This window comes from Xenopus laevis, chromosome 1S, assembly GCF_017654675.1.
Source record: "Xenopus laevis strain J_2021 chromosome 1S, Xenopus_laevis_v10.1, whole genome shotgun sequence".
Lineage (NCBI taxonomy): Eukaryota > Metazoa > Chordata > Amphibia > Anura > Pipidae > Xenopus > Xenopus laevis.
Genome location: NC_054372.1, coordinates 23,265,420 through 23,292,631, shown reverse-complemented (window position 1 = coordinate 23,292,631; position 27,212 = coordinate 23,265,420). Strand labels below are relative to the sequence as shown.

At 36.2% G+C, this 27,212-nt stretch overlaps 1 protein-coding gene across 3 annotated transcripts in view; it reads right to left on the bottom strand.

Annotated features, from left to right (window-relative positions):
* Positions 1 to 27,212, bottom strand: part of pcdh7.S (protocadherin 7 S homeolog) — a 575,313-nt gene that overhangs the window by 538,644 nt on the left and 9,457 nt on the right. The window contains exons 2-3 of one of the 3 annotated variants that reach the window (XM_041579416.1): positions 15,499 to 15,560; positions 6,632 to 7,233 (exon numbers count right to left, since the gene is read on the bottom strand). The exons of 1 other annotated variant lie outside the window; for it this stretch is intronic. In XM_041579416.1, the coding sequence (XP_041435350.1) occupies positions 15,543 to 15,560 (18 nt within the window). In that variant the 3' untranslated portion in view covers positions 6,632 to 7,233; positions 15,499 to 15,542. Of the gene's footprint in view, positions 1 to 6,631; positions 7,234 to 15,498; positions 15,561 to 27,212 lie in introns of those variants that run through there. One more of the 3 variants, XM_041579415.1, reaches the window with a different exon arrangement.

Here is a 27,212-nt window from a genome sequence, read left to right as displayed (position 1 = left end):
AGGTTATACATTACTGGGGCAGCAGGTATTCTCCCCATGGCAACTTTATTTTTTTAATTGTAAATGAACTGTGAAATTTTAATGCACTAGGCTATGTGGCCCCTCTCCAAGGTCAAAAGAGTAACGTAGGGCAGGGAATGGTAGGGGGGCATCATTGGGTGCAACGCCAAATGTAATACATTTAGGGGCCGATTCACTAACTTCGAGTGAAGGATTCAAAGTAAAAAAACTTCGAATTTCAAAGTGTTTTTTGGGCTACTTCGACCATCGAATGGGCTACTACGACCTTCGACTACGACTACGAATCGAAGGATTCTTATTAAAAATGGTTCGACTATTCGACCATTCGATAGTCGAAGTACTGTCTCTTTAAGAAAAAACGTCGACCCCCTAGTTCGCCATCTAAAAGCTACTGAACTCAATGTTAGCCTATGGGGAAGGTCCCCATAGGCTTTCCTAAGTTTTTTTGATTGAAGGATATTCCTTCGATCGTTCGATTTAAATCCTTCGAATCGATGATTCGAAGGATTTAATCGTTCAATGAAAGGAATAATCCTTCTATCGTTCGATCGCACTATTTGCGCTAAAATCCTTCGACTTCGATATCGAAGGATTTTCATTCCCAGTCGAATATCGAGGGTTAATTAACCCTCGATATTCGACCCTTTGTCAATCGGCCCCTAGGACAAGTGTAACCGTTACTCTAAGCAACCACATTGAACATTTTGACCCCCTCTGGCAAGTCACAATGACATCACCAAAAAGATGTACATACTCACATGATGTCACAGATGTACTTCCAGTAACATTTACAGTATAACATATTTTCTTTGTAAAGATATGGGACGTATAATCTGGAGTCCCAGGATTGGGGTTTTTCCATAAATTGGAATTTGTGTCTAGGTCCTAATCAAGCATATTTGAGCATTAACAAAAACCAAAACACTTGTAATATAAACGTGGACTTTTCCAAGTCAGTTAGCCTCAGTTACATGGCATTAGGGCTAATTTACAAATGCAGCTTCTCCAAAGTACAATTTCTAGCAATTTTTTTTCACCAAAGTAAAGTGTTTTTCCCCAGATTGTCACGTGCTGCTTTGTGTTGATTTTGTGTTGAAATGTTGTCAGTCAGTCAGTTGCAACTATTGACATCACCCACTATGGTAGCCCTAAATTGACTGGCAGGTCCAGGTCTATGGTAATTCCTGGGTTCCCTGTGTCATTGCTTGAAAGGCTGAAGGGGCAAATGACATGTTGATTTGATCATGTAGTTCTCTGAATAGCATCAAGGCATGCTAAATTTTGTGTCCGTAACACTTTGTGCTTGTGATAAAATTAATTAACCTTTATATCTCATTAAAGACAAACAGCCCATCAGACTAAAATGAGAAGGTTTCTGGATAATTGATCCCTTAAATATATCTTATACCTTTGTCTATCCAAATTTGAATCTGTCTCCCAAAAGGCCATAGCAAACACACCATGGGCACCTTCTATATTTTGAAGCACCTTCCTTTGAAGAATTTAACAAAACCGTCAACTTGTTCCAGAACTTAGTAAATTAGACCAATATTTTTATTGTTCAATAAAAAATAGCACTTTATTCATCAATTGTGCACAGCATTTGCAAGTACAGCAGTTTTTTTCGAGTAACAATAAAATCTCTGTAACGTTTCATAAATACTTGAGTTTTCATGGCAAATTCAAGTGGAAACGTGGGAGTTTATCATATATATATATATATATATATATATATATATATATATATATATATATATATATATATATATATATATATATATATATATATATACACATACATGACCTTTCAAATGTTACACATGAAATCAGCAGAAATGCTTTCCCCCCTACATACAAAGCGCAAATGGAAATGAATAAAGAAATGCATAGAGATTCAGTTTTAAGCCTTGGTATTGGGCTAAAAGAAGAAATAAAACTGTACAAAATATAAAGAAAGAAGAAGAGAAGACCAGCTCTTGTGATTTATAATACTTAATACCGTGAGAGTGATCTATCAAACTCCCTGATTATATGGCAGACTCTCTGGCCCTTTTCTGTTATGGGCTACTGTGGTCCAAAAGGCATCAATAAACGCACACAGAGCAAAAATTGATGAATTGCATTTTGGAGTAGGTCTCTTTCAGCATACAAAAGAAATATTGATCAAGACAATTAGAAAAACTATGTTCATTAAACAAAAGTAGGAAACCATTAAATGAGGCAGTTATCACTTCCAACTTGAGCAAGCATTAAGGCTAAAGTGCAATTGAATTGTTATACTGAATTGATAAATGTACCGACATTCGCCAATATATCTGAAAAAGTTTCCATATCGCAACTCGGCACAGGAACACACAATTGCTCTGCTGTCCTTACCAGGGCAGCAGCAGTGCAAATCAAAATTAGCCAACCTTATCCCTGGATTATCGAAAGCTCTACGGAGATAGGAAACATTTTTCACTGATATCAGTGAATTCTAAAGCATCAAATAAAGGGCACACTGTCCATAGTTTAGCCTTGTGTGAGTCAAGGTGCAATATTGTGAAAACTCTTTTATTTGGCATCTCTTTTGGAAAGGATTCTGCATATTTACAAATAACACTAAGTTGATATCACTTTTAATTATTAAAAATATACCAAATAGAAATGTGTTGAAAAATACTTCAGAGAAGCTCGTCTTTACCACTATGGTAAATAACATTATGAATAATTTGAAGTAATCCAAGGTATGTCCTTAGGTATGCACGTGCCATCCTGCCATAAAAAAATGGGGAAATATTGTCAAATCGCAAGAGAAAATGTGCAAAACAAAGTGAAGATTGTTTAGGAATCTCTTCGCAGCACAACAGTGGAGGCGTTTGTGCTGACGTCAGCTGTGGAATGTGAAACTAAAGTGGCCAGCTGTCCGCAAGTGAAAAATGTGAAAGTGACCTAAGGATCTGACTTTATATAAACAGTAGTTCATCAAAAGCTCAGTCCTTGTAAAGAATGAACTTATCAAGCACTTGTCTGCCCAGAACAGGCAAATTGTGAAACATGAACTAGCATGAGCCCTAATTTCACTTCCAAACTTTATTGTAATAAAATTTATAGTGGATTGTGGGTAGTTTAATGTCAGGAGACATATCTATTCACTATAATGTAAGGGCACTTTTACTCTTACTCTTAATCTAGGGAGTCTTGGATAATGATATTTTTTCATTGTTTCATGTTTCCTTAAATTGCCCTTAGTGACCCCTGCAACTTGAATTTAAATTTTAAAGGAGAAGGAAAGGCTAAAATTAAGTAAGCTTTAGCTGAAAGGTCTATATAAATACACTTGTAATGCTTCCCTGAGTCCTCAGTCAAAAGAAACACTGCATTTCTGTCCTTCAGTTGTGTACACATGGGCTTCTGTATCAGACTTCCTGTTTTCATCTTAAACCTCCAGGGCTAGGGCTTGAGCATGCTCAGTTTGTTCCTCTTCCCCTCCCTCCTCCCCTCCCTGCTGTAATCTGAGCCCAGAGCTATGACTGAGCAGGGAAAATCAGGCCAGATGTGATATCACACCAAGTGAATATGGCAGTTTCTATCCTAAACAAACAGAGAGGTTCTAGAGCTGTTTACTCGGGTAATAAATAAATAAATAGTGTTATAGCTTGCACTATTGTGGCTAATCTACTGACAATAAACTGCTTCGTACCTTTCCTTCTCCTTTAAGGCCACTACTTTTTTTTTTACAAATTACATAGTATAATTGATGTTTTAGAAAATCCGAATTTGGATCAAATCCTATAAATTCAGAAACTAAGAATTAATTATTTAAAGTCAATTTAACTAAGGGCAATGTTCCAGGAAAGCAGTTATCCAATTAATAGCAATCAACTGGGATAGCAGTCAAATTAAGACAAGAAACAATGTTTGATCATTGCCCAAAACTCTTTTGTGCGATTCAATATATTTGACTTGCTGTGCTTTTGACTGGTCTGTGATAATAAATATTGAGGGCTCAGACAACAATCAATAGCAATATAATCAATACTTATAAAAATGATCAAACTGACCTATTAAATAATTCGGCCATTTTGATCAATTCTTAAAAATTCCATTGAAATTTGAATGTTTGGGAATCCTGTAGGAAATACACAGGATTCCTAGACAGAACTGATCAATCTATACCTAAGTGTGGTTATCTTTCTTTTCTTTATTTTACCTACCATCTATGAAGGTATTACTATGGATCACAGCAGGGTGCAAAATCTAAAAAGAAAAAAAACTGGTGCAATAGGCCTCTGCACTCAAAAACAGAATACATGAATACAGTGCTACCTGCATTTACCAGCACTGTATTCATGAGGAGTGGATAGTGGGAGACACAGAGGTGCCCCTTTCCTAGATGTCTTATTTAACAAACTCCCAAATATATTATTTATAGTGAGGTGCAGAGACGCTGGACACAAGTGGTTTTTAAACGGGCTCTAAGGGGAGTAATTTTGCCTGTGCATTTGTGTCTGGAGTACCAATAGGGTTGCCACCTTTTCTTGAAAACAATACCGGCTTTCCTATATTTTTATTAATTTTCCCTATTAAAGGAGAAGGAAAGGTTAAAACTAAGTAAGCCTTATCAGAAAGGTCCATCTAAATATACCAGTAAACCCCCAAAGTAATGCTGCTCTGAGTCCCCTGTCAAAAGAAACACTCCATTTCTTTCCTTCTATTGTGTACTCATAGGCTTCTGTATCAGACTTCCTGCCTACAGCTTAAACCTCATTGCCCTGGGCAAGAGCATGCTCAGTTTGCTCCTCTTTCCCTGCCCCCTCCCTTCTCTGCTGTAATCTGAGCCCAGAGCTCAGAGCCATTCTAGCTTGCACTATTGCAGCTAATCTATTGGGAATAAAATGCCTCCATAGCTTTCCTTCTCCTTTAATAACATTGGGATCAAGCTTAATTTTTACTGGGCAGGTGGCAACCCTAAGTACCAGTAAATGACCCGACACACACACATACATCGGCTCAGCCTGCAGTTTTTGAATAACTGGTCATTGTTACTGTGGCTGGCTAGACATGATCTTCCTTAACATTTAAGGTGCCCATAGACGCACCGATAATATCGTATGAAACTAATTTTTGGTTGCCTGTATTGCAGGAGATGAGTCGACCTATATCAGCAGAAGGCTTGGCTATTAGTCGGCTTGTTGATCGGCCAAAGTGGAAAATTTTGATTGGGTGCCTTTGAAGGCACCTGAACATCAGCCACTGTTTAGTGCTGAATCGTTAGTTACAGGTAGAATTTTTTTGTATACCTGATGAGACAGCTCTACACGTGTGTATTCTTGGAAAGATCCTTTCTAGGAAAGATGGTAATTGTTACATCTATGGCCACCTTAACTCTTAGGCCATGTATAGTGTTTTAAAGCTGGAGAAAACCACACTGAGATGTGAATGGGACTGTAATGGGACTATTTCTAGATTTTCTAGCCTATATATATTCCCCGATGAAAAGTACATTTCTACCAGGCATTTTGAAAGTATTGCGGCCTTTTACCCGTAGGGATATATTTCATAGTATTCTTATAATATTCTATTCATTGCATTTCTATTAAGGCTTGTGAAACCACCACCAAGATCAATAATACTAGCAACCAGACAGCAGATTAATGGAACCAAAATGCAAAAAGTATTCAACTATAAAAATCTGTTGAATATTGGTTTAAAACTGCCACTACGTAAAGCATATTACTAATGTGGAAGGTGCAAACGAACCGAAGAAATATTGCACACCCCTTGAAGGACCTCCCTTTTAAGCTTTTTAATATTTTTCACTTTCAGGGGGTTATTTACTAAGTTCCGAATACCCGAAATTCCCCGAAATCCGAAAAATTTGTGATTTTTTTAATAAAATCTGACTTTTAAAAAAATTGCGAATTTTTCAGGAATTTATTAAACCCTGAGGGCTAAAAAGCCCGACTATAAAAATACGACATCTCAAACCTGTTGAGGTTGCATAAAAGTCAATGGGAACAGTCCCATTGATTTTTGGTTGCGTCGGGGGTTTTGAGCAATTTCACAATGTTTTCGGAGCTTTCGGGTGAAAACTCTGAAAAAGATTTCGGGAAAAATTCACGAGAAAATCGAGAAAATCTGAGCTTTTCCCGCAAAGCAAATTTTCAGGAAAATGTAATAATAAATACGCTAGATCGGAGTTTGAAGCAGCCGACATTGAGATAAATTCGGACCTTGATAAATAACCCCCTAAAAAAGGCTCTAAGGTAAACTCAAGAAAATAGCAGCAACTGAAATGTACAGTATATTGTGACCAAACAAAACCTGTCATTCACTGCTACAGTAATCTAAACGTAAGCTTAAACAGACTACCTATGGTTTGCGTCATAATGCGTGAGAAAACAAATTCTACGTATAGTTAGCTATTGCTAGAATGCAGTATTGAGTTCTTAAAATTTAGCAAGGCAAAAAAGTTCCTTAAAATGTTAATAAAGTATCTATGTTTTCATTGCTTAGGCATGCAGACTGTCAGGCGACACATTTCTTCATAGCCTTTAAGTTAAAGCTCTTTAAAATTGTTTTTGTTTTTTTTGTTTTTTTACATACGTATAATAAATATTCATCTTTATATAATAAATATATTTTTTATTGGTTTAAGAAAATAAAATGTTCCTTCTTAATTTGTTTGTCATTTTCGAAGCTCCTTCGAGTTCAAGTCCAATTTTGCAAGTGAAAATAATAAAAAAAAAATAAAAAAAAATACATAACATTGAACAAACCATTGGAACATAGTACATTTCAGAAATCACACAAGATATAAGCATTCAGAGAAAGTAAGGATGGGTCAGTAGAACCATTTATACATACAGCATACCTTTTGATTGCAAACTTTAACCATACGATGAATTCCTTGGGTATTCCACAGTCTTGCTTTTTGTGAAATTCCATTTTGTTATAAGGCAAGTAAAAACTAAGATTTATAAAAAGTTTTTAATGTTTGTTTGTTTGTTTATGTCTTTAATTGTATATATAAATGGTTTTCAAGGCTCTCCAGAGTTTTCCGGTGCGACTTCAAGCTTCTTTCATAATTTTTTAGGCAGCAGAGTCAATTTATGTACATTTATTTAGAGTAACTCTGTCAGTAAAAATGTCCCACAATCCCATTTCTCTAGCTCTTTAAGATATTTTTCAAGATCGCAGCTGAGGATCACAGGACGGGTGTGCAGTGACCTGTGGATAAATAGAGGTCTTTCAGTTTCAAGTTTAATTATCCCCCAGTGACTGAGGATTTACAAAATGATAAGAAAATTATAAACACCTTCAAAATATTGTTTCCGCTTGGTGGATATATTTTCCCAGACCCAAATTAAACTATGGCTTTTTTTTCTCTCTTTAGGTTCTGAAGGGCATGCAATGGCAGATAGACTAGAAGTACCAGCAAAAGCCACAGCAATTTCATAAAACAGTTTACGTTTACAAAATAAAAGGTGCCATTGCTAGCAGTAATTGTCTGCAAACAAGCCCAGAATGCTAAATGACTGTATAATAAACACATACTATAAATGAAACCAAAAGCCAAAGCCCTGATCATCCACGTTTAAGAAGTTTTATTCAACAGAGAGTCAACATTTTTGTCTGTGAAAGTGTGATTCCTCAGGGGGCAGTGGGAGAGGCCTTTCTATCTTTAGACAAGTGCAAAGGGTCAACTAACTCTGGCTGGGCCCAACAAAATAGCAGCTATAACTGATGAAAAGGAATCATTTATATTGGCCCCCTCATAAGTATAGATATAGCATCCATTATTTAGAATGTTTTGGACCTGGAGTTTTCAGGATAAGGGAACTTTCAATAATTTGGATCTCCATTTGGGGGGTTATTTACTAAACTCCGAATGCCAAAAATCGTGTTGTTTTAGTATAAAATCCGAATTTGTAGTGGAAAAAAAAAATCACACATTTTTCGGGAATTATTATACCCCAAGGATGGTACAAGTCTGAATCTGAAAATCCGGCATTTCAGACCTGTCGAGTCAATGGCAGAAGTCCCAAAGATTTTGTGATCTGCGCTGGATTGCATGCAATTTTGGAGTTTTCGGGCAAAAATCTGAAAAAAATCGATTCATTTTTTTCAAGATTTTTTTTTTCAGCAAACAAAATTTTCGGGAAAGTGTATTAATAAATAAGGCAAAAAAAAAAAAAATGTGCGGATTTGGTCTGAGTTTTTTTTCCAGAAAATACTGAGATAAATTCGGACTTTAATAAATAACTCCCATAGTCTACTAAAAATCATTTAAACATGAAATAAACTCAAAAGGCTGGTTTTGCCTCCAATTTGGATTCATGCATCTTGGTTACCATAATATACAAGGAATTGTGCTATTATTACAAAGAAAGAGAAAAAAAAATTAAAAATTATAATTATTTGCTTAAAATGGACTTCCTTTAATTGCAGCCCATTCCATACCTGTATTACATTGTAATAACGTGTACTCCAATAAAAAACTATTGAAACCGTAATAACGTGTACACAGTTGCACCAACTCTCGATATCAGGGATGTCCAATATGGAGCCTCTGGCTGTTCTTGAATTGCAACACCCAACATCAGACAGGGGACACTGGGAGGTGTAGTTTTGTAGTAGTCGGATTGATAAAGACAGGGCTATAAATAAGTGTGTGTGTGTGGGGGGGTTCTCACTGTCTACATTGCCTGGGCACCACCACCATGGCTAAATCCATAGTTGAGAGGACTTGGTTAGTAAATGAATATATCATCTGTCTATAACTGAATAAAACATCCTTGAATGCAGAGTCAGGGATAGCAAACTGTTTCACAGAAACCACCTTATATGAACAGTTGGAAAGAATGTGCATGAGCTGCATTCTTCTTCCATAGTACATAATATACGTAAACATACTTATAGTTAGAACAGTTGGTATGATATAAATGGGAACGTCTTAAAAAAAAAAAAATGCCACTTCACGTAATTTGATTTTTATGTTCACGCAGAAGAAATTCATATTCACTTATGTTCTGATTGAGTTTATGAAAAAGATAAGTAACTGCTTAGTACTTAGTTATAGGACTCATTATAGGATTCATTTAAAGATAACAAGGTATTAGTGGCGGCCTTTAAAAGCAAGAGAAGAAGAAAAAACAAGGAGGAAAAATGAAATACTGTCAGGGGGTGTGGCATAAGGTATTATATAAAATCCAGATTTTCTATTGCAATCAGTAGAGGTTAGCACTAAAGCTGTATTTTTTGATGATATGGGATTGGAAAGAAAACCCACTTAATTGGGCCTAAGCCCAATATAAAATAATATTTAAGAAGAAATATGTGTTCTCTAACCCTATAATAAATATATTTCAGATTACTAGAAGGAGAACCTGGTAGCACTGTATTTTCCAATGACCAAAGTACAAAAATCAAGCTGAATTACAGGGATTGGTGGTTAACCTACCCTGGCTAATGAAAGCATTTTTATTGTTCTTGTCTTCATACATATATATATAAGGCAGAGCTCCCATGGTATGTGTACCACAGAAGTATATAAATATTAAATCATCCTTCTAAGAAACAAATGATCAGAAGCTATAAATTATTAAGTGCCACTTGAGCTTTCATCCGTGAGTATTGTTTAGAGGAACACTATTGTGCCTGTGCATTAACAGAGAGAACATGTGTGTTTTTACACCTGGCTGCACCCAAGTTTAGCACCTCTTTTTGTTAAGGTAACTGTATGCAATTTCAGAGAAGTCCAAATGCTAACAATACACTGGTGTTTGGTGGTACCAAACCTTTGTTTCTTTCTACACTCGAGTTTATCTATAGATCTTGTATATGTCTATTTATCTTTCTATTTTCCATCCATCTATGTATTTATACACAATAGTAACAAGTGTACACAAGTATAAACTATAAGCCCCCCGTTAAATATGATAAAAGTCAACTCAGGGGTCCATAACCTGTATAAAATGAATAGACTTTCGGGCTCTTGCATTAACATGATCAAAAAACTTCTCTTTGACTTCTAATATCCTAAAATTTTACAAAGGGGCTTTTTATTTCTTATATAATACATAAAAGCCATGAATATCTTGTGAATGATATCCTTATAAACGGTGAGTAATGATGTAATCAGTTATAAAAGGTGAGTAGTGATATCATTTTCGTCACATGACTCACAAACCCATGTTGGAAAATATGAGGAAGTAACATCGGAGTTCCATGACCTGTATAAAAACACTCTGCCTTTTATATTGTCATGGAACTCCTCGTGACTTATAATATCCTTATATTTTACAATGTGGGGTACTTTATTCCTTATATATTTCACAGATGGGAAGGTCTCTCTAGATATCCAGCTTTTTAAAAAGTAGTAAAGAGCCTATTTGTTTGGATTATAATTTGCCAACCTTCCAGAATCCAGGCAACTAGTGAAAACCAGGGAATAGGCACAATTCCATGTCTTCAGTTCATTTACTGAAAGTCCCTTTAGTGACATTTAAAGCTCTAAAGCTCCTTCTAGTCCCTAGCTCGCCCTCCCCACACACGCCCATATGGAAGATCTCTTCCAAGCTTATGGTGTTTCATATTAGGACACAAGGTAACACAATGACTCCTTATTTTTGTCAATACAATGAATCCCATTAATAATTCAAACATTTTTTAAAGGATATATCCAATTAACTGATGCTAAGTTAATTATAGATAGAGAAGAAACATCTCACTATAGGCTTCATGTGAAAGGGCTCTATGCTTGGGATGTTCTATGGAGAAGCATACGATGGTAAAAGAACCTCTCCATTCATAATTCATCTCATGTTGGTCCATTACGATAAATCACAAACTGCAAGCACCATTTTTCCAAGCGCCACTACACAGGAACTAGCTAACACTACAACACGGAAGGAATGCTAATGCTTGGTTTTACCGGTGACTTAAACATTTTTGCTATAGGATTAATGATTTTAAAAGAGCTTTAGGATTATTACACCTATCACTTATAATGAGGGGTATGCAATATGAACAGAGGCACTGTGGTCCCTGACAGACTCATTATATGTAGTGGATGTAAATCTGGCCAAGTTTTAGGGGACTTTAAAACTGGCCATGTACAAAGACACAACTTTTGCTGGGGCTTAAAGCCGTGATTTGGCCAGGACACCAAATAATCATAGCTATACTTTGGTCACCCAGTTTTGCCAAGTAGTCATACAGGGTCTTGCAGAGATGTTCCATAAATCACATTGATTATCTAATAGGGTCCTCCACCAATGCCTAACCAATTTAAATATCTGATTGTTTTTGGCATATTTAACATTTAGGCACTCAATGGTCTGTTCCTAGGTTGCCAGCTTTAATGGGATGGCCCTCGGCTGCCTATATGGTATGAAAAAACGTTGCAACCCCCCGCACACACACACAAACACACAAACACACACATTTCACCTGCTGATACTTTTCTATCTTTTCGATACTTTTTCAAATATGGCAGTGGAGGTGGGGGGTAGAGGGTCCCTTTAGCAGCAATTATATGAAATAATGTTACAAGCATGCGTGTTGCACTGTGATGTCACATCTGCTGATGTCACCCAAATGGGTGCTCACAGGTCGGGTGCCTCGGGCAGCACCAGAGCTGAATAAGCTATGCACGAGACAACAGTTGGTATGATTTCTTGGCTTATATTAGTCAAGAGAATCTATGCTGACAGTCTATGACTTTGTCTATTGCACTGCCTGCTGTCACTGAAGATAGCATTGAATGTATATATATATATATATATATATATATATATATATATATTTTATATGTATTTATATATATAATTAATAATAATAATAAGTTTTATCTAGTAGAAGCATACAAAAAATGGTACAGATCTTAAAGTTCTTCCAATAATTATAATGGCATTGGAATAGAGGACATATTTTTGCCCTGGAAGCTCCACTAGACTATGGCACCAGTACATTTGATTGTACTTGAATTTTTCTAGTTTGCATTAATATGCATAACATGTCCTTGCCTGCTATTATTTTCTAAGCCACATTAATGACTTAGCCTTCATTACTGCTGCTAAGAAATGCATGACAGTAATCTATTTTTCTCTTAAATTATGATAGTAAAATTATGTTAGAAATAATGAGTCCACTATATACTTTTAGCCCTTCAGTAAGAATATTATATGCGTACAATCAATTCTAGAATTTTTTTTGTAATTAGTTAGAGCTGGTTCACTTCATTTATATTAATTTTCATTTTAATGAATATAAAAAAAAGAACAGTTAATAAGAAAACGATGTCCCCCTTAGGAAACGTACAGGAAATGCACTGACGGAGGCCACAAGTCAAAAATGCCCACACTACACAAAAAGAGACTGCTTTTGTTAGCCAGTTTGATCGTCACCCTAAATTGCAAGTGATCCTATCCTCGAAGGACTGGGGAAGATGAGCAGCCTAGTTCTGCTAGAACCTGAAAGAGAGTTCAGACTTTCTTTCATCACTGTGTGACTTGGTGGAATAACAGGAGAGATAATCAAAAAAGAGACTTCCTCAGAGATGATGCAGAGAATGAGAAAGTACATCATCCTCTCAAAATTAATGATATATGAAAGAAACAAGTATTCACAGATCATCCTATCTTTTGTAGCATGCTGGAACCAACCATTGACTTACTATACTAAGATTGGTACAGCAATTAAAGGTATCTTGTTTAATAGCACTAATCAGCAATTAGCTTTGATTGTCTACAAGCTACAAAATAAAAGCAGATATCTGATAGGTTGCTGCGGCTCTCTGTGCTTAAAGTTGCTAATATATATGTCCCATGGTTGTAATTGTGGCCAGGAATTCATAAGTGTACTAAAATAAAGTGAATAAAGTACCCCCTCTTGTAAAATATAAGGATATTATAAGTTACCGAGGAGTTCCATGACCATGGAAAGTCGAGTGTTTTTATACAGGTCATGAAACTGTGAGGTGACTTCTAACATCCTCATATTTTGCAACGGAGGTACTTTATTTATTGTAATACACTAGTTTCAGTGAGTCATGTGACAGAAATGACATCACAAAGCTCTGAGTATAACTGTTGACATCATTAAGCACCGTTTTAAGCATATCATTTACAGGATATTCATGGCTCTTGTGTATTATAAGAATATATCAAATGAAAAGCTAATTTTTGGAGAATTATAGATTTAATTTTTTCTCAGGTCCCAGTTATTTTTATACAATGCCACAAAGAAATTGCAATTATTATTATTATTATTATTATTTATAAGAAGAGGAACTGTATTTCTTTTCTTTCTGCCAGAAATAGCTATGGAACTATGGAAACCCAATACTGAGTGCTTTAAGTATCCCTACATAAGTACTGGCACTGTGGGAGAATCTTAAATCAATCAACTAGCAGGATAGAATAACAAGGATGTATTGTCGCAGTAGAGACAGAGTTTGGATGCATAAGGAAAAAGGTTCTTAAATATCTGCAAAAAAAGAGCTGCAACCCTTGAAAGAAGAGGATTCCAAGAAATCAGATGAGAAAGCAATAGGTGCATTAAAAAAACAAATTCTAAAGCTTAATTTGCAAAGGTGTTTCAATCACCAGTGCCATTTGTCTCTTAAGGATATCATAAATATAGGCTGCAAGATTCCCACTGCTTATGGCTTATGGTGTGACTTTGTACTCAGAACCAGTGAGAGCACTTTAAGTAGTGGTTTGTGAAGTTCAATGCTATAGACCAGGGGTCCCCAACCATTTTTTTTTACCTGTGAGCCACATTCAAATGTAAGAAAAGATGGAGAGCAACATATAAATATGTGAAAAGTTCCAGGGGTGCCAAATATGGGCTGTGATTGGCTTATTCCAAGCCTCTATGTGGGCTTGCAGCATATAGAAGTCTCTGTTTGGTGATACACATGGTTTTTATACAACTAAAACCTTCCTTCAAGCTTGGAATTCAAAAAGGAGCATCTTCTTTAAGGCTACTGAGAGCAACATCCAAGGGGACGAAGAGCAACATATTGCTCATAAGCCACTGGTTGGTGATCACTGTTATAGATTAAAACCTTTGCTGGCCTTCTGCTGCATCAATGTATATGCTTTTTGGTGGTCAGAGATCTGCCTGATCAAGCAAAACCATCATACATATTTATATAAATGTTTTTGGTATGTTCAAAGGCCAGGGTGATGCTTGGTGATATCATAGAGAGCCCATTCATTGGAAAAGGATAGCATATAATGATATAGGTGCATTTACAAGCCTGTCAAACCATACCAAGGGGGGAAGCTGATGATTGGTCCACAAACCTTTATTTTGGCACAAATCACTATGGATCTAAAAAGCTACTGACTCATTCTAGACTGTTGTGCCGCTTCTAAACATGGGTTTTTATGCATAAAGACTACTATTAAATGCTAGTTGCTGATCTTTAAAGGAAAGCTCCAAGACAGTTTATTGCAAACAGATCAGCCACAATAGTGAACGCTATATTTATTCTGCAGAATGCTTTACCATACCTGAGTAAACAGCTCTAGACACTGTCTCTGTTTGTTTAGGATAGCAGCTGCCATATAAGCTTGGTGTGACATCACTTCCTGCCTGAGTCTCTCCCTGCTCACTCATAGCTCTGAGCTCAGATTACAGCAGGGATGGGAGGAGGGAGGGGGAGAGGAGCAAACTAGAGGTTATGCTGAAAACAGTCTGATACAGAAGCCCATGAGTACACAATAAAAGGAAATAAATGCTGTGTTTCTTTTGACAGAGGACTCAGAGCAGCATTACTTTGAGGGTTTTCTGGTGTATTTATATAGACCTTTCTGCTAAAGCTTACTTAATTTTAGCCTTTCCTTCTCCTTTAAGCTATTTGAATTACAGTAAATTCAGAATTATTTTATCTAGGAAAATGTTACTGTTGCAGTAATGTCTTTGTTGAAAGAAAGGATGTTTGTTACACAGAACTGCTGTCAAGGAGTTCTACATTGGGACTTTAGTAATAGTGCAATGCGTCACATTTGTGCCTGATTAAAGTGCAAGATTCATTTTTATTATAGTTTTTATAGTGGTGTGGGAGAATGGAATATCAATTCATTCTCTTCTCTCTCTCTTTCTCCAAAAAGTGATACCTCTTAGCTTTATTAAGATTATGCACTTTTTGTCTGCAAAGGACATGAAAGGAAGATTTAAATTTTTTAGCTCAATATAAGGTAAATAAGATTTCCACAGGTACTGAGATGTTGAGAAAGATTCACAGTTATCTATTTAAAAGAGGAAAAGGATAGATTTGAAATACTGAAAAAAGAGAATAATAAAATATTATTTTATTACATAAAGATTTCCGTGATTACAAGATTTTCAGTAAGTGAATCAGGCAACCATGCACAAGAAAGCAGGATAGAAAAGAATGGCCAGATAGAATAGTGGTAGAGTGTTTATTGCCAATTAAAGCTTGCTGTAAATAATATTATCTATTGGACTTTAATTACATACCAACTTTTGTACTTGATCCGGATGATAAGGCTCGCATGCAGAAATCAAAATAAAAAATGTGACTGAAAAAGAAAACGTCAAAAGTAAAAATAGGGACCAGCATATGCAAAAGCCAAAAACAAAAATATTTATGTGCAACTTCTGATGATCACTAAGGGGCAGATTTACCAAGGGGTGAATTTTGAGTTCATGGGAGTTATTTAAAACTTCCATGAACTCGAAATTCGACCAATTGCAATATTTTTTTAAACAGAATTCAAATTTTTGAAGCTCGGGTGAATGGGATCGACCCATAAACTAGAATTGAATTCAAATCTAACTTTTTCTCCGAACAAAATGTCAGGAAGGCAGCAAACGACTCCAAATTGATCCCAGGACATCCCCCATAAGCTAAAACAGCAATTCGGCAGGTGTAAGGTGGCAAATAGTCGAATTTTTTAAAAACTTGAATTTAATTTTAACAATTCCCTAGTCGAATTTGACAGTTTTGGCCATAAAAAAAACTCAAAAATTCGAATTCCAAATTCAAATTCAAAAATTCTGATTTTCACTTCGACCCTTGATAAATCTGCCCCTTAATGTTCAGTATTTAGTATATAAATATTAAAGGGATGAAAAAAATTTTCAAAATGAATCAGTTAATAGTGCTGCTCCAGCAGAATTCTGCACTGAAATCAATTTCTCAAAAGAGCAAACAGATTTTTATTTAATCTGACATGGGGCTAGACATTTTGTCAATTTCCCAGCTGCCCCATGTCATGTGACTTGTGCTCTGATAAACTTCAATCACTCTTTACTGCTGTACTGCAAGTTGAAGTGATATCACCCCTCCCTTTCCCCCCCCCCAGCAGCCAAACAACAGAACAATGGAAAGGTAACCAGATAGCAGCTCCCTAACACAAGATAACAGCTTCCTGGTAGATCTAAGAACAACACTCAATAGTAAAAACCCATATCCCATATCCCATTCAGTTACATTGAGAAGGAAAAACAGCAGCCTGCCAGAAAGCATTTCTCTCCTGAAGTGCAGGCACAAGTCACATGACATGGGGCAGCTGGGAAATTGACAAAATGTCTAGCCCCATGTCAGATTTCAAAATTGAATATAAAAGCCCATGTTGAGCCCATTTTTTTTTTCGATATGAATTTGGACCCTCATTTGGTTTTCTTTTTTATCTTTTGAGGGGGTGGTGGAATCACTAGAATTGATACAACTAAGAAGATTAAACGAGTTGTGTAGGTAAAGATAGGCAATATGCTTAAACTTGTTTTTGGTCCAGGAAGGAAATCATTCCAAAACATATACTGTGCTTGCCAATACCACAGTTCTAATTAATGACGTAATTGCCAGTGTTTCTACTCACACTCTTGCTACAGTTAAGGAATTGGCCATTCTGTTTCTGTAACAGATTTAAGCAAATAAGGAGATTAATGCACATGAAAAGCAAATTAAACATGGCACAGCCATACACGCTAGTTAAACTAAGTTGTCAGTGAATCAAACCAGTATCACCTATGTAGTGACGGAATATCATTTAGGATCACACAAAACAATTCTCTGCAACTAGCAAGTTACTTTTATGATGGACTACTGAACAAGATAAGTCATTTCATGTCTATGATGGTGTCCATTCAATCAGATCATGATGTGCAGTGTCCAAGGCAAATGGAAAACATTCCACCACTCATCTGAGTGCCTTCATCAATCCAGTTACATAGTTACATAGTTAAATCGGGTTGAAAAAAGACAAAGTCCATCAAGTCCAACCCCTCCAAATGAAAACCCAGCATTCATTTACACACCCCTCCCTACTTTTACATAAATTCTATATACCTATATCTATACTAACTTTAGAGCTTAGTATCACAATAGCCTTTGATATTATGTCTGTCCAAGAAATCATCCAAGCCATTCTTAAAGGCATTAACTGAATCAGCCATCACAACATCACCCGGCAGTACATTCCACAACCTCACTGTCCTAACCGGAAGAACCCCCTACGTTGTTTCAAATGAAAGTTCTTTTCTTCTAGTCTGAATGGGGGGCTTCTGGTATGGTGACCCTCTTTATGGGTAAAAAGATCTCCTGCTATTTGTCTATAATGTCCTCTATTGTACTTGTAAAGTGTAATCATGTCCCCTCGCAAGCGCCTTTTTTCCAGAGAAAACAACCCCATACTTGACAGTCTACCCTCATAATTTAAGTCTTCCATCCCTCTAACCAATTTAGTTGCACTTAGTCTCTGCACTCTCTCCAGCTCATTTATATCCCTCTTAAGGACTGGAGTCCAAAACTGCACTGCATACTCCAGATGAGGCCTCACCAGGGACCTATAAAGAGGCATAATTATGTTTTCATCCCTTGAGTTAATGCCCTTTTTTATGCAAGACAGAACTTTATTTGCTTTAGTAGCCACAGAATGACACTGCCCAGACAACTTGTTATCTACAAAAACTCCTAGATCCTTCTCAGTTGCTTTAGGCTTGCCACTACCAGATACTGTCATAGATGTTACAGTATCAGTATATCTCATAGAGCCCTGTTTTATAATTTAGTGCTGTCCAGCTTATTCCATGTGTTAGACTCCTATTTATATATAGTTAATAATGTACGCCCTAGTGCAAAATATAAAAATATTATAGGTCTTGAGGAGTTCCATGACCGTATAAAAGCACATGCCTGAAGGCTGAGACCATGGAACTCCGAGGTGGCTTCTAATATCCTCATATTTTACAAAAGTGAGTTTATCATACTTAATAATACACGTGTTTCATTGAGTCATATGACAGAAATGACATCATTAAGCACCAATTATAACTGATGACATCAGATAGCACCGTTTATAAGGATATATTTCACAGTATATGAATGACTCTTGTGTATTATATACAGTATATATATATATATATTAAAATAATTGCATTGCAGACAAAAAATGAGTTGCCTTACTACATCCAGCCTGATAAGACTCAGTCCCCAACAGGACAGTCCTTCCATAACGTATTTTGCAGGACTATAGCATGATGCTATGGTCCCCCAAGGACTACACAAATCTTGTTAAAAAAATGAGGTCACTATTGGTTTATATCTCACTCAGTCAATGTACAAATTCCCACTTGTGACGGAAATGGACATGAAGTCCAGAACAGCACCTGGACATACTCAGTATGCACCTACATCAGGCCAAAGCCACCGAGCATGTAAAGCAACTAGTGATGGGCGGATTGGTCCCACGAAATGGCGAAAATTTTTTAGAAACGCATTGAAGTCAAAGGGTGTCAAAATTATTTTGACACGCGTCAATTTCGACACTCGCGACAATTTTTATTTGTGTGCCTATTTTGGCCAAATGCACTTAAGTCAATGGGTGTCCATATAATTTTGACATGTGACAATTTTTATGCGCACAGCTATTCTGGCGCGCGCCCAATTCTTTTTGTCACGATTTCCCACCTGCCAAATTTATTCGCCCATCAGTAAAAGCAACGCCAACACCTGACCAACCACTTTAACAATTCTAGGAAGTATTTAGGACTATTTCTCACATAGTTGTACCTACACCAATTTATTAAAAAATAAATCTCTCCACTGAAAATCGGCATTAACAAGCAGTGGGCCGACTGGGATGTATTTATCCTTGAGACCACTGGTGACGAACATAATTTTGTATGCACCAATTATACGGAGGTACCAAGAGAATCCATGAGTTTTTTTGTATCCATAATTAGGAATCTGGACCTAATAAAAAGAAGACTGAAAATGGAAATCAATTTCTTTTCTTTGTAGTGAAAATCCCACCTATTGCTTTCTATACTCCTATGGGACCTTCACGTGCGTCAGAATAAAGACCCTTTATCAAAAGATTCAACATTGAGCTAAAAATATAAAATGTGAAGTTAAGTTAATTCAGTTTTTCGCTTGTACATTTGAATGCAATTTGATGCAGTAATATGTATTCATGAATAAGTAATGTTTGTTTTATTTTTTAATGTAATTAGTTCAACTACATCTTGATTCTCTATAGAATGGGTCTGGACATATTGTTCAACCATTCTTTGTTAAATTATTAATTCAACTAAAACCTTGGCCAGTGCTGTTTGCTTCCATTCTCTCAAACACTGTCTGCAGAACTTCCTATAGAATGCTTCTATTTTTAAATTAAGGATATCCAGAAATAAGTTATTATATAGGCATACATGAGAATAAAAAAACTTGCAAGAATATAGGAAGATTACGTGGTATGAAATATAGCCAGTTCAACTGCTACAAAACAATAAAAGGTAAGACTGAAAGAGCAAGGACTATATTATGTTGGACAATTGAAAGCATACGTCTAGTCCAACTACTAATTTCAACCTACCCATCACAGGCAGCGGGTTTATATGTCAAGAAGATCCATTATCAAGCTGCATTCATATAACATTATTGCATTGAACCTCTTGCACTGCAAACAGCATAGATATGAGATGAATGGATATATGTTAGGCCACGTCTGCTCTCAGAACAAAGAAATTGTTGTGTAGAACAACACAAAACATTTCCATGCTGTAATGTATTTTCTTCTTTTCATAAAACCACTGATGAAGAGGCGTCCAACCGCCAAAAAAGGGCATAGAGAGAAAGGCAACAGGAAGAGTTGGATAATATAGGGAAAAATAAAATTACCAGGGGCGGAACTATAGGGGAAGCAGACCCTGTAGGGGGGTCCAGGGGTGTAGGGGGCCCAGTGAAGCCCTAATTAACAAGCAACTGTTATATATCTTGGTAGAATAGGCCAACTTATCAATATATTGGGGCCCTAAATTGAATTTGCTGTGGGGCCCAGTAACATGTACTTACACCACTGTTGTAAAATATATGGTTATAATAAGTAATCTTCTGTATGCTCACTAAAGGGGAAAGCCACAGCATTTTCATACAAGTCATAAAACGCCTATATGCCCTGTTAAAGGGGAATTAAATCCTAACTAAAGAAGTTGGCTATAAATGTTGTACATTATATTTTGTGCTTCTGTACCAGCCCAATGCAACCACAGCCCTTTAGCAGTAAAGATCTGTGTCTCCAAAGATGCCCCAGTAGCTCCCCATCTTCACTGCACATGCTCTGTGCTGCTGTCACTTACTGAGCTTAGGGACCCACTCACAATATACAGTTCACATAGAATAGAAATGTCACAATATAAGTCTGATTAGTAATTAATACAGATAATTACTACATGGCAGCACAGAAACCAATGCAGTTAGGATCAGAATTTAATAATCAGCCCTGTAGCATCAGCTTATATTAGAGGCCAACCTCATTTTCAGCCTATTTACTGACGACCCCTAAGCTTAGCTTCTCAACAGCTGCTCAGAGTCCACTGAGCATGTGAGTGTCACAGACACTTTCCAAGATGGTGACCCCCTGTGACAAGTTTGAAGTCCTGGATCATTGCTGCTATTGACAAGCTGAAACTTTAGGCTGGTGCAATAAGTTCAGTATGGCATTTTTAACCATATTAATTTTTTAGAGTTTAGTTCTCCATTAGTGATGGGCGAATAAATTCGCCAGGCACGAATTTGCGGCGAATTCCCGTGTTTCGCACTGGCGAATAAATTTGCGAATCTCTCGCGAAAATACACCGGTGAAACAACAATTTCCGATTTTCATGATTTTTTTGTGAAAACGTTCGAAATGCTTGATTTTTCCTTGAAAAGGTTCGAATTGCTCGATTTTGCATGAAAACGTCAGAATTTCACAAATTTTTCGTGAATTCTTTGCCGTTTTGCGAATTTTGCGGGAAATTCACGAATTTTTCGGCAAAACAGGAGAGATTCACCCATCACTATTCTCCTTTAAAGGAGGTTATATCTTATAGTACACACGCTTTAGTCATATAACACAAGTCACCATCTCCAAAGTCTTGGCTCCCTATTAAAAAAACATTCCTCTGGTTGGAACAGGCCTGCATATTTGATCAATCATTCTTTTTTTTTTAATCCCATTTGCAAAGTGAGCCACAACCAAGTCAAGACAAATCATATCCCTGGGAGAGTCAGTTTCTGGTTTCCTTCTCACTTCAGAAAGCTGCGGTACATATTACAAGGTCATCTAAGGGAATTGCAGGATAATGAAGATTACATGAAAGGGATGCACAGCCTGCTTACGGAAATGTCGGTATTAATGCCAGCTAGTCGCCACTAAATTAACTACGGCATCACCAATTGGAGGTGAAAACACCAAATGGCTCATCAACTCCAAAATCTATTTCACATGATTGTAGTTTGACTTCTCCCTGCTGACATCCAGGGAAAATGACAACGAAACTGATTTTATTCATGCAACAAACACGTGTACGAAATAGAATTTTTCACATAAACGCATATAAGATATCAAACTATTATTAAACAAACATGAATAAAACTTTAATAGAATAACAGTCAAAAATATAACCGGGAACTTTTTAAAAATTGTATTTTTATAAACAAATTTGTTTTCTTCTCTCCAACAGCAGAAGTTCCACAGGCCTGGTCTGCGACTTTCTTAAATCTGATAACATTAGATACACTAACTGCTTGCTTTTCTACATCCAAGATATGCTGGATATGTATCAATTGTAGCAGTCATTCTGTAACTGTATAGTAATATGTCAATTGGATTTAATGTAGTCAATGATCAGGCGTATATAACAAGAGAGAGGTAGAAAATGAAGCAAATTAATTGCTAAAATGTAAACTTTTCATAAAAAATAAAAAGTTACAAATAGTAGTTACCTTTTCTTAAAGGACATGTAAAAGGCAAAAAAATAAAATCCCATTTTTACTTTCATTAAAGAAAAAGAAACCTATCTCCAGTTAATTAAAAAATGTGTACTGTTTTTATAAGAAACCTGACTGTATGCAGTGAAATTCTCCCTTCATTTACTGCTGTGGATAGGAATTGTCAGACGGTCCCTAACTGCTCTGCAGGGAAACAATCATACTTATGAACAGCAGGGGGAGCCCCCGCCTTACTTCCCAGCCATGCAGAACTCAAACAGCTTTGTTTGTTTCCCTGTAGAGCAGTGGGTGAATGTATAGAAATTTGTATTGGATTTAATTTTTGCCTTTACATCCCCTTTACTGTTTCCAACTCCAGCTGCAGGGACAAAGATCATGGAAACAGATTTAAACAGATAAACTGGGATTCTATTTGGAGAATTATTTTGCAACAGCCACTGGTTCTGCAGAATTGGAGAAACTTTGTATTAAACAATAAAAAAACTATAAAACCCACAATAAATGACATGACAACACAGGACCCAGTGCAGTCTGCATATTCTGATTATTAATCAGTCTTGCTGTATGTAACGACTTCTGGTAGATATTATTTAACTTGTGCTGTTTTGATCATTGATGACGATCCCTAAGCAGCCCAGACCACACTGAGCATATGCACAGTCTTGGTCTTGCAAAGATGTATAACAAAGTTACAAGATGGTGACCCCCCCTGTGGCCAACTTTGAAAGCATAAATCATTTGTTTGATTAGGCTTGTGGTGCAGTAAGTTCATGCTTATGTTTAGTATACAAAATACAGCATTTCTAGCCTTATTCTATTTTAGACTTTACTTCCACGTTAAGGTAATCTACCCCTTTAATAGCCATAATAACAAGCAATTTAGCCTACGGTATTTTCATTTTTCCATGATTCAGCATTGTTTTGCAGGTATTACAGGTAATGTGGTGCTACTAATATTTACTGGCTTATTCAATGTTCGTCTTAGTTATTTTTCTGTCTCTATGCAGTGTAATACACATAGTTGATATACATGTCCTCATGTACAGCAGCCCAGTGCAATACATATCATTGCCCCTGATGACTTCTGGTCTCTAACTGTCATCCCACTGTGATGTCACATGCAAGAGTTGATTAGTATGCAAGAATGTCAGCTTGGTACCTTTAATGCTGGCACTATAGGGAAGTCAGTTATCAGGGGCCATATAATACATTCCATAGGGCTGTATGGTTATCAAATGAGGACTTAGAATATAAAGTTAACACATCTATGCATTCCATCAATTAGCATTGAGATGACTAAAATCTCTATAGCTTTTATATGCTGCTAAATGACCTCAATATACAAAATCTGGCACTCTAATTGTAGCCTCTGGCCTATTGGGCTCGCACGGTTATCCCTAGCCTTACTGCATGCACGCATTTAATACTGCACATGGCAGACTGCAGTGATTATTGTTATTTTAATAACAGATCATTGCTGTGGGGCCTCCGAGCTGGTAATCCAGCACTAGCTCTACATGCTGCTGTCATATGTAAATGAGCCAAGCCTGATGCTCTGTGGCAGATTAAGCCTACCTTGGGTTTAGAGCAAAGCAAAGTCACCCTAGACATTTGCACATCAAGTGCCAAATATGCCATTATAAAAAAAAAAAAACATTTTTTTTTTCAGATTGCTATCTGCTTGAAGACCTCCAGACTAAAGAGTGCCACTGTCTGCAACGTTCTTAAAACAATGTTTGTTAAACTGACTGTTTTCAAATAACTTCAAGGAGGAAACACATTGGATGATCAATAATTAATTCTCTATATAATCCTGTGCTTGGCAGCCGAGTACTGTAGTACAGTGCGTGCCTGCGTGGAATCAAAGAGCAGAAAAGAAAAGAAGCCTGATCTTTGGAATCAAAAGTCATCTCTACTGCTGGGTGTTTTTAAATTAGGCTTACAGAAACAATAACAGATTTATCCGTAGGAATATATGTCTCCTGACATTACAGTTATATATATATAAAAAGAGAGGGAGAGGTGGAGGAGAAGCAGAGTACCATAATAATAATAAACATTATCTAGCAGCTCTTTGGTGTTCAGTTTTACATTACAATTAGTCTTTTTTTGTTTCCTAAGCCAAAATGCTGTTTCACTCTCTGTTTGTAGACAGAATAAAGATTTCTGCATGTACTTATATAAATGCTTGGAATCCTTTGTTTCTGCATGTTCTACTCTCAGATTATATGTTTCTGTTCAGATTCCTTGTTGACTATAGATAGAAATATACTTTCTGTGAATATATATTATATATATATATATATATATATATATATATATATATATATATATATATATATATATATATATATATATATATATATATATATATATATATATATATATATATATACACATACAGGTATGGGATCCATTATCCAGAGACTGTTATCCAGAAAGCTCTGAATTATGTAATGAACATCCCCCATAGACTCCATTTTATCCACATTTTTAAAAATGATTTCCTTTTTCTCTTATAATAAAATAGTACCTTGTACTTGATCCAAACTAAGATATCATTAATTCTTATTGGAAGCAAAACCAGCCTATTGGGTTTATTTAATGTTTACATGATTTTCTAGTAGACTTAAGGTATGAAGATCCAAATAACAGAAAGATCAATTATTCAGAAACCCCCAGTTCCCGAGCATTTTGGATAACAGGTCCCATACCTATATACTGTGTATATATATATATATGGTGGCTTATCAATTTTATGATCATAACTTTGTAACAAAATAACCCCTGTTTTGGGTACATATACAATAGCATTTATTATACTTATATATATACTTTAAAGCCTTTAGAGTGCTCCCACAACCCCCCTGTTTTGATATTGTATATTTAGCCAGGAGCTGTGGCATAGCTTCAGTGGTTGTAGCACCCCATACCCCCCCTTTAAACTAGTGGTGATCCTATGCTTTTAAAATTGGGCGTTTGTTTTGGAAATATCTCTCCTTTCAAAGCCTGATTGCTGGCTGGGGAGGATTTAGCCCTCAGTGAAAAAACAGCGTTCAACGGACATTGATTACAGGTAATGCTAAAATGCACATAAAATATAAAATAAGTTAGGGACCGCCATTCGGGGTTTACCTTGACGTGGTATGGTGGCTTATCAATTTTATGATCATAACTTTGTAACAAAATAACCCCTGTTTTGGGTACATATGCAATAGCATTTATTATACTTATATATATACTTTAAAGCCTTTAGAGTGCTCCCACAACCCCCCTGTTTTGATATTGTATATATATATATATATATATATATATATATATATATATATATATATATATATATATATATATATATATATATATATATATATATATATGCTCCACCTCCTATGTTTTAGATGTAGGGGTTGGTTTGGTTTAGAAGAGGCAACTGACCAGTGAGACTGGCCTAAAGGGATAGCAGAAAAGCGTCTAAACTATGGGGCCTTGTATGATTATACTATTGTCAATCCCCATTTATGTGTAAACACAGACTAAAAATAAAGGCAATGAAAATGTCAAGACAAGAGACCATTAGAATAAAAAGGCAAGAGAGAGTTTTAAACAGAATTTTTAGATTGGGCCCCATGGTCCAAAATTGTTGGTTGGGTCCCTGGTACCCAAAGCTGACAATGACTGACACTTAGATCCACTCTGTAAAGGCACTGGTACGAATATATATGCTGTAGAAAATCAAATCTGCAGCATTTGAGAACCATGATAATTAATAATGTTGACTTCAGGCAAGAATGTGAAAAATGTTACAATAAAACCTGAAAAATGAAGAAAGATCCACAGAATGTGACCTATGAATAAGTAACCTATGGTACATTCTCTACAACACCCTAAATGCTATTGATTGGTGACAATAATGCCTATATGTGTCTATATCTGTCTATATATATATATGCTCTGGTATGTTTCCAGGGAAATGGGAATGTCTAAAAACTGGAGGGGGAAAATATTAAAAGAACTTTCTATTCCAGCCTCAGTAAATTTTCCCCAGTGTCTGAGCTTCAATAGTTGGTAAGCTGAAAAAGTGATGGACAAATCTGACCTGTTTCGCTTTGCCGAAAATTCATCGTCATGAGCGACAAATGTTTTTAAAGTGCAACAATTTTTCTCACCCATTGGAGTCTGTGGGCGTCTTTTTCACAACGAAACCTGGTGAAATATTTTGCTCATCACTAATCTGGAGTTCAAACATACAAATATAGGGCTGGGCAAAAAATTCTTTCCATTCTGAGGGATTTTCCAAAGAGTATTTAGATAGACCATCCTGTAATCCTATTAGTTGCCATTACCCAATGTGTTTTGGAGAATATCCAAGCTTCCTACGCATCATTATTTGTATTAATGCAGGCTATGCAACCCTTCAGCTGTTGTTAAACTACAACTTCCACCACCCACTATTGACAACCGATGACTCTCTAGTGAAACAGCAGCTGGAGGTTGCAGGTTGGGCAATCTTTATACAAAATGTTACAGCCACCATTGTGTCTTCTTTATAAATTATTCAACAGCTTCAGGCCCTTTCCAGAAATAAAATGCATTTAATGGGCTTCCTAGAGTTTCTTTACTTTTATTCTGCATCTTGGTGGGGGGTAAGGGAGTGGCAGGAACCTCTGCTTGCAGCTCTCAATCTTCTACCTCCTTATGTTAAAAAACATGTTATAGGACACTAATTTAATTTAACACCCATTTCTCCTTTTAGCAAAAATGCTGACTTTAATCAACATATTTCCTACTATATGTTACTCCTGTTATTTCAGATATTTGTGATGTGCTCCTTTGCTGTTAAAGTAACTGACCCAGAGAACTTTATAATGCATCCAGGAAAATATTATGGTATGTAAAACAAAAATGCAAAATAATAAATATATTCAGCTATAGTATAGTATAGACTGTTCAATGA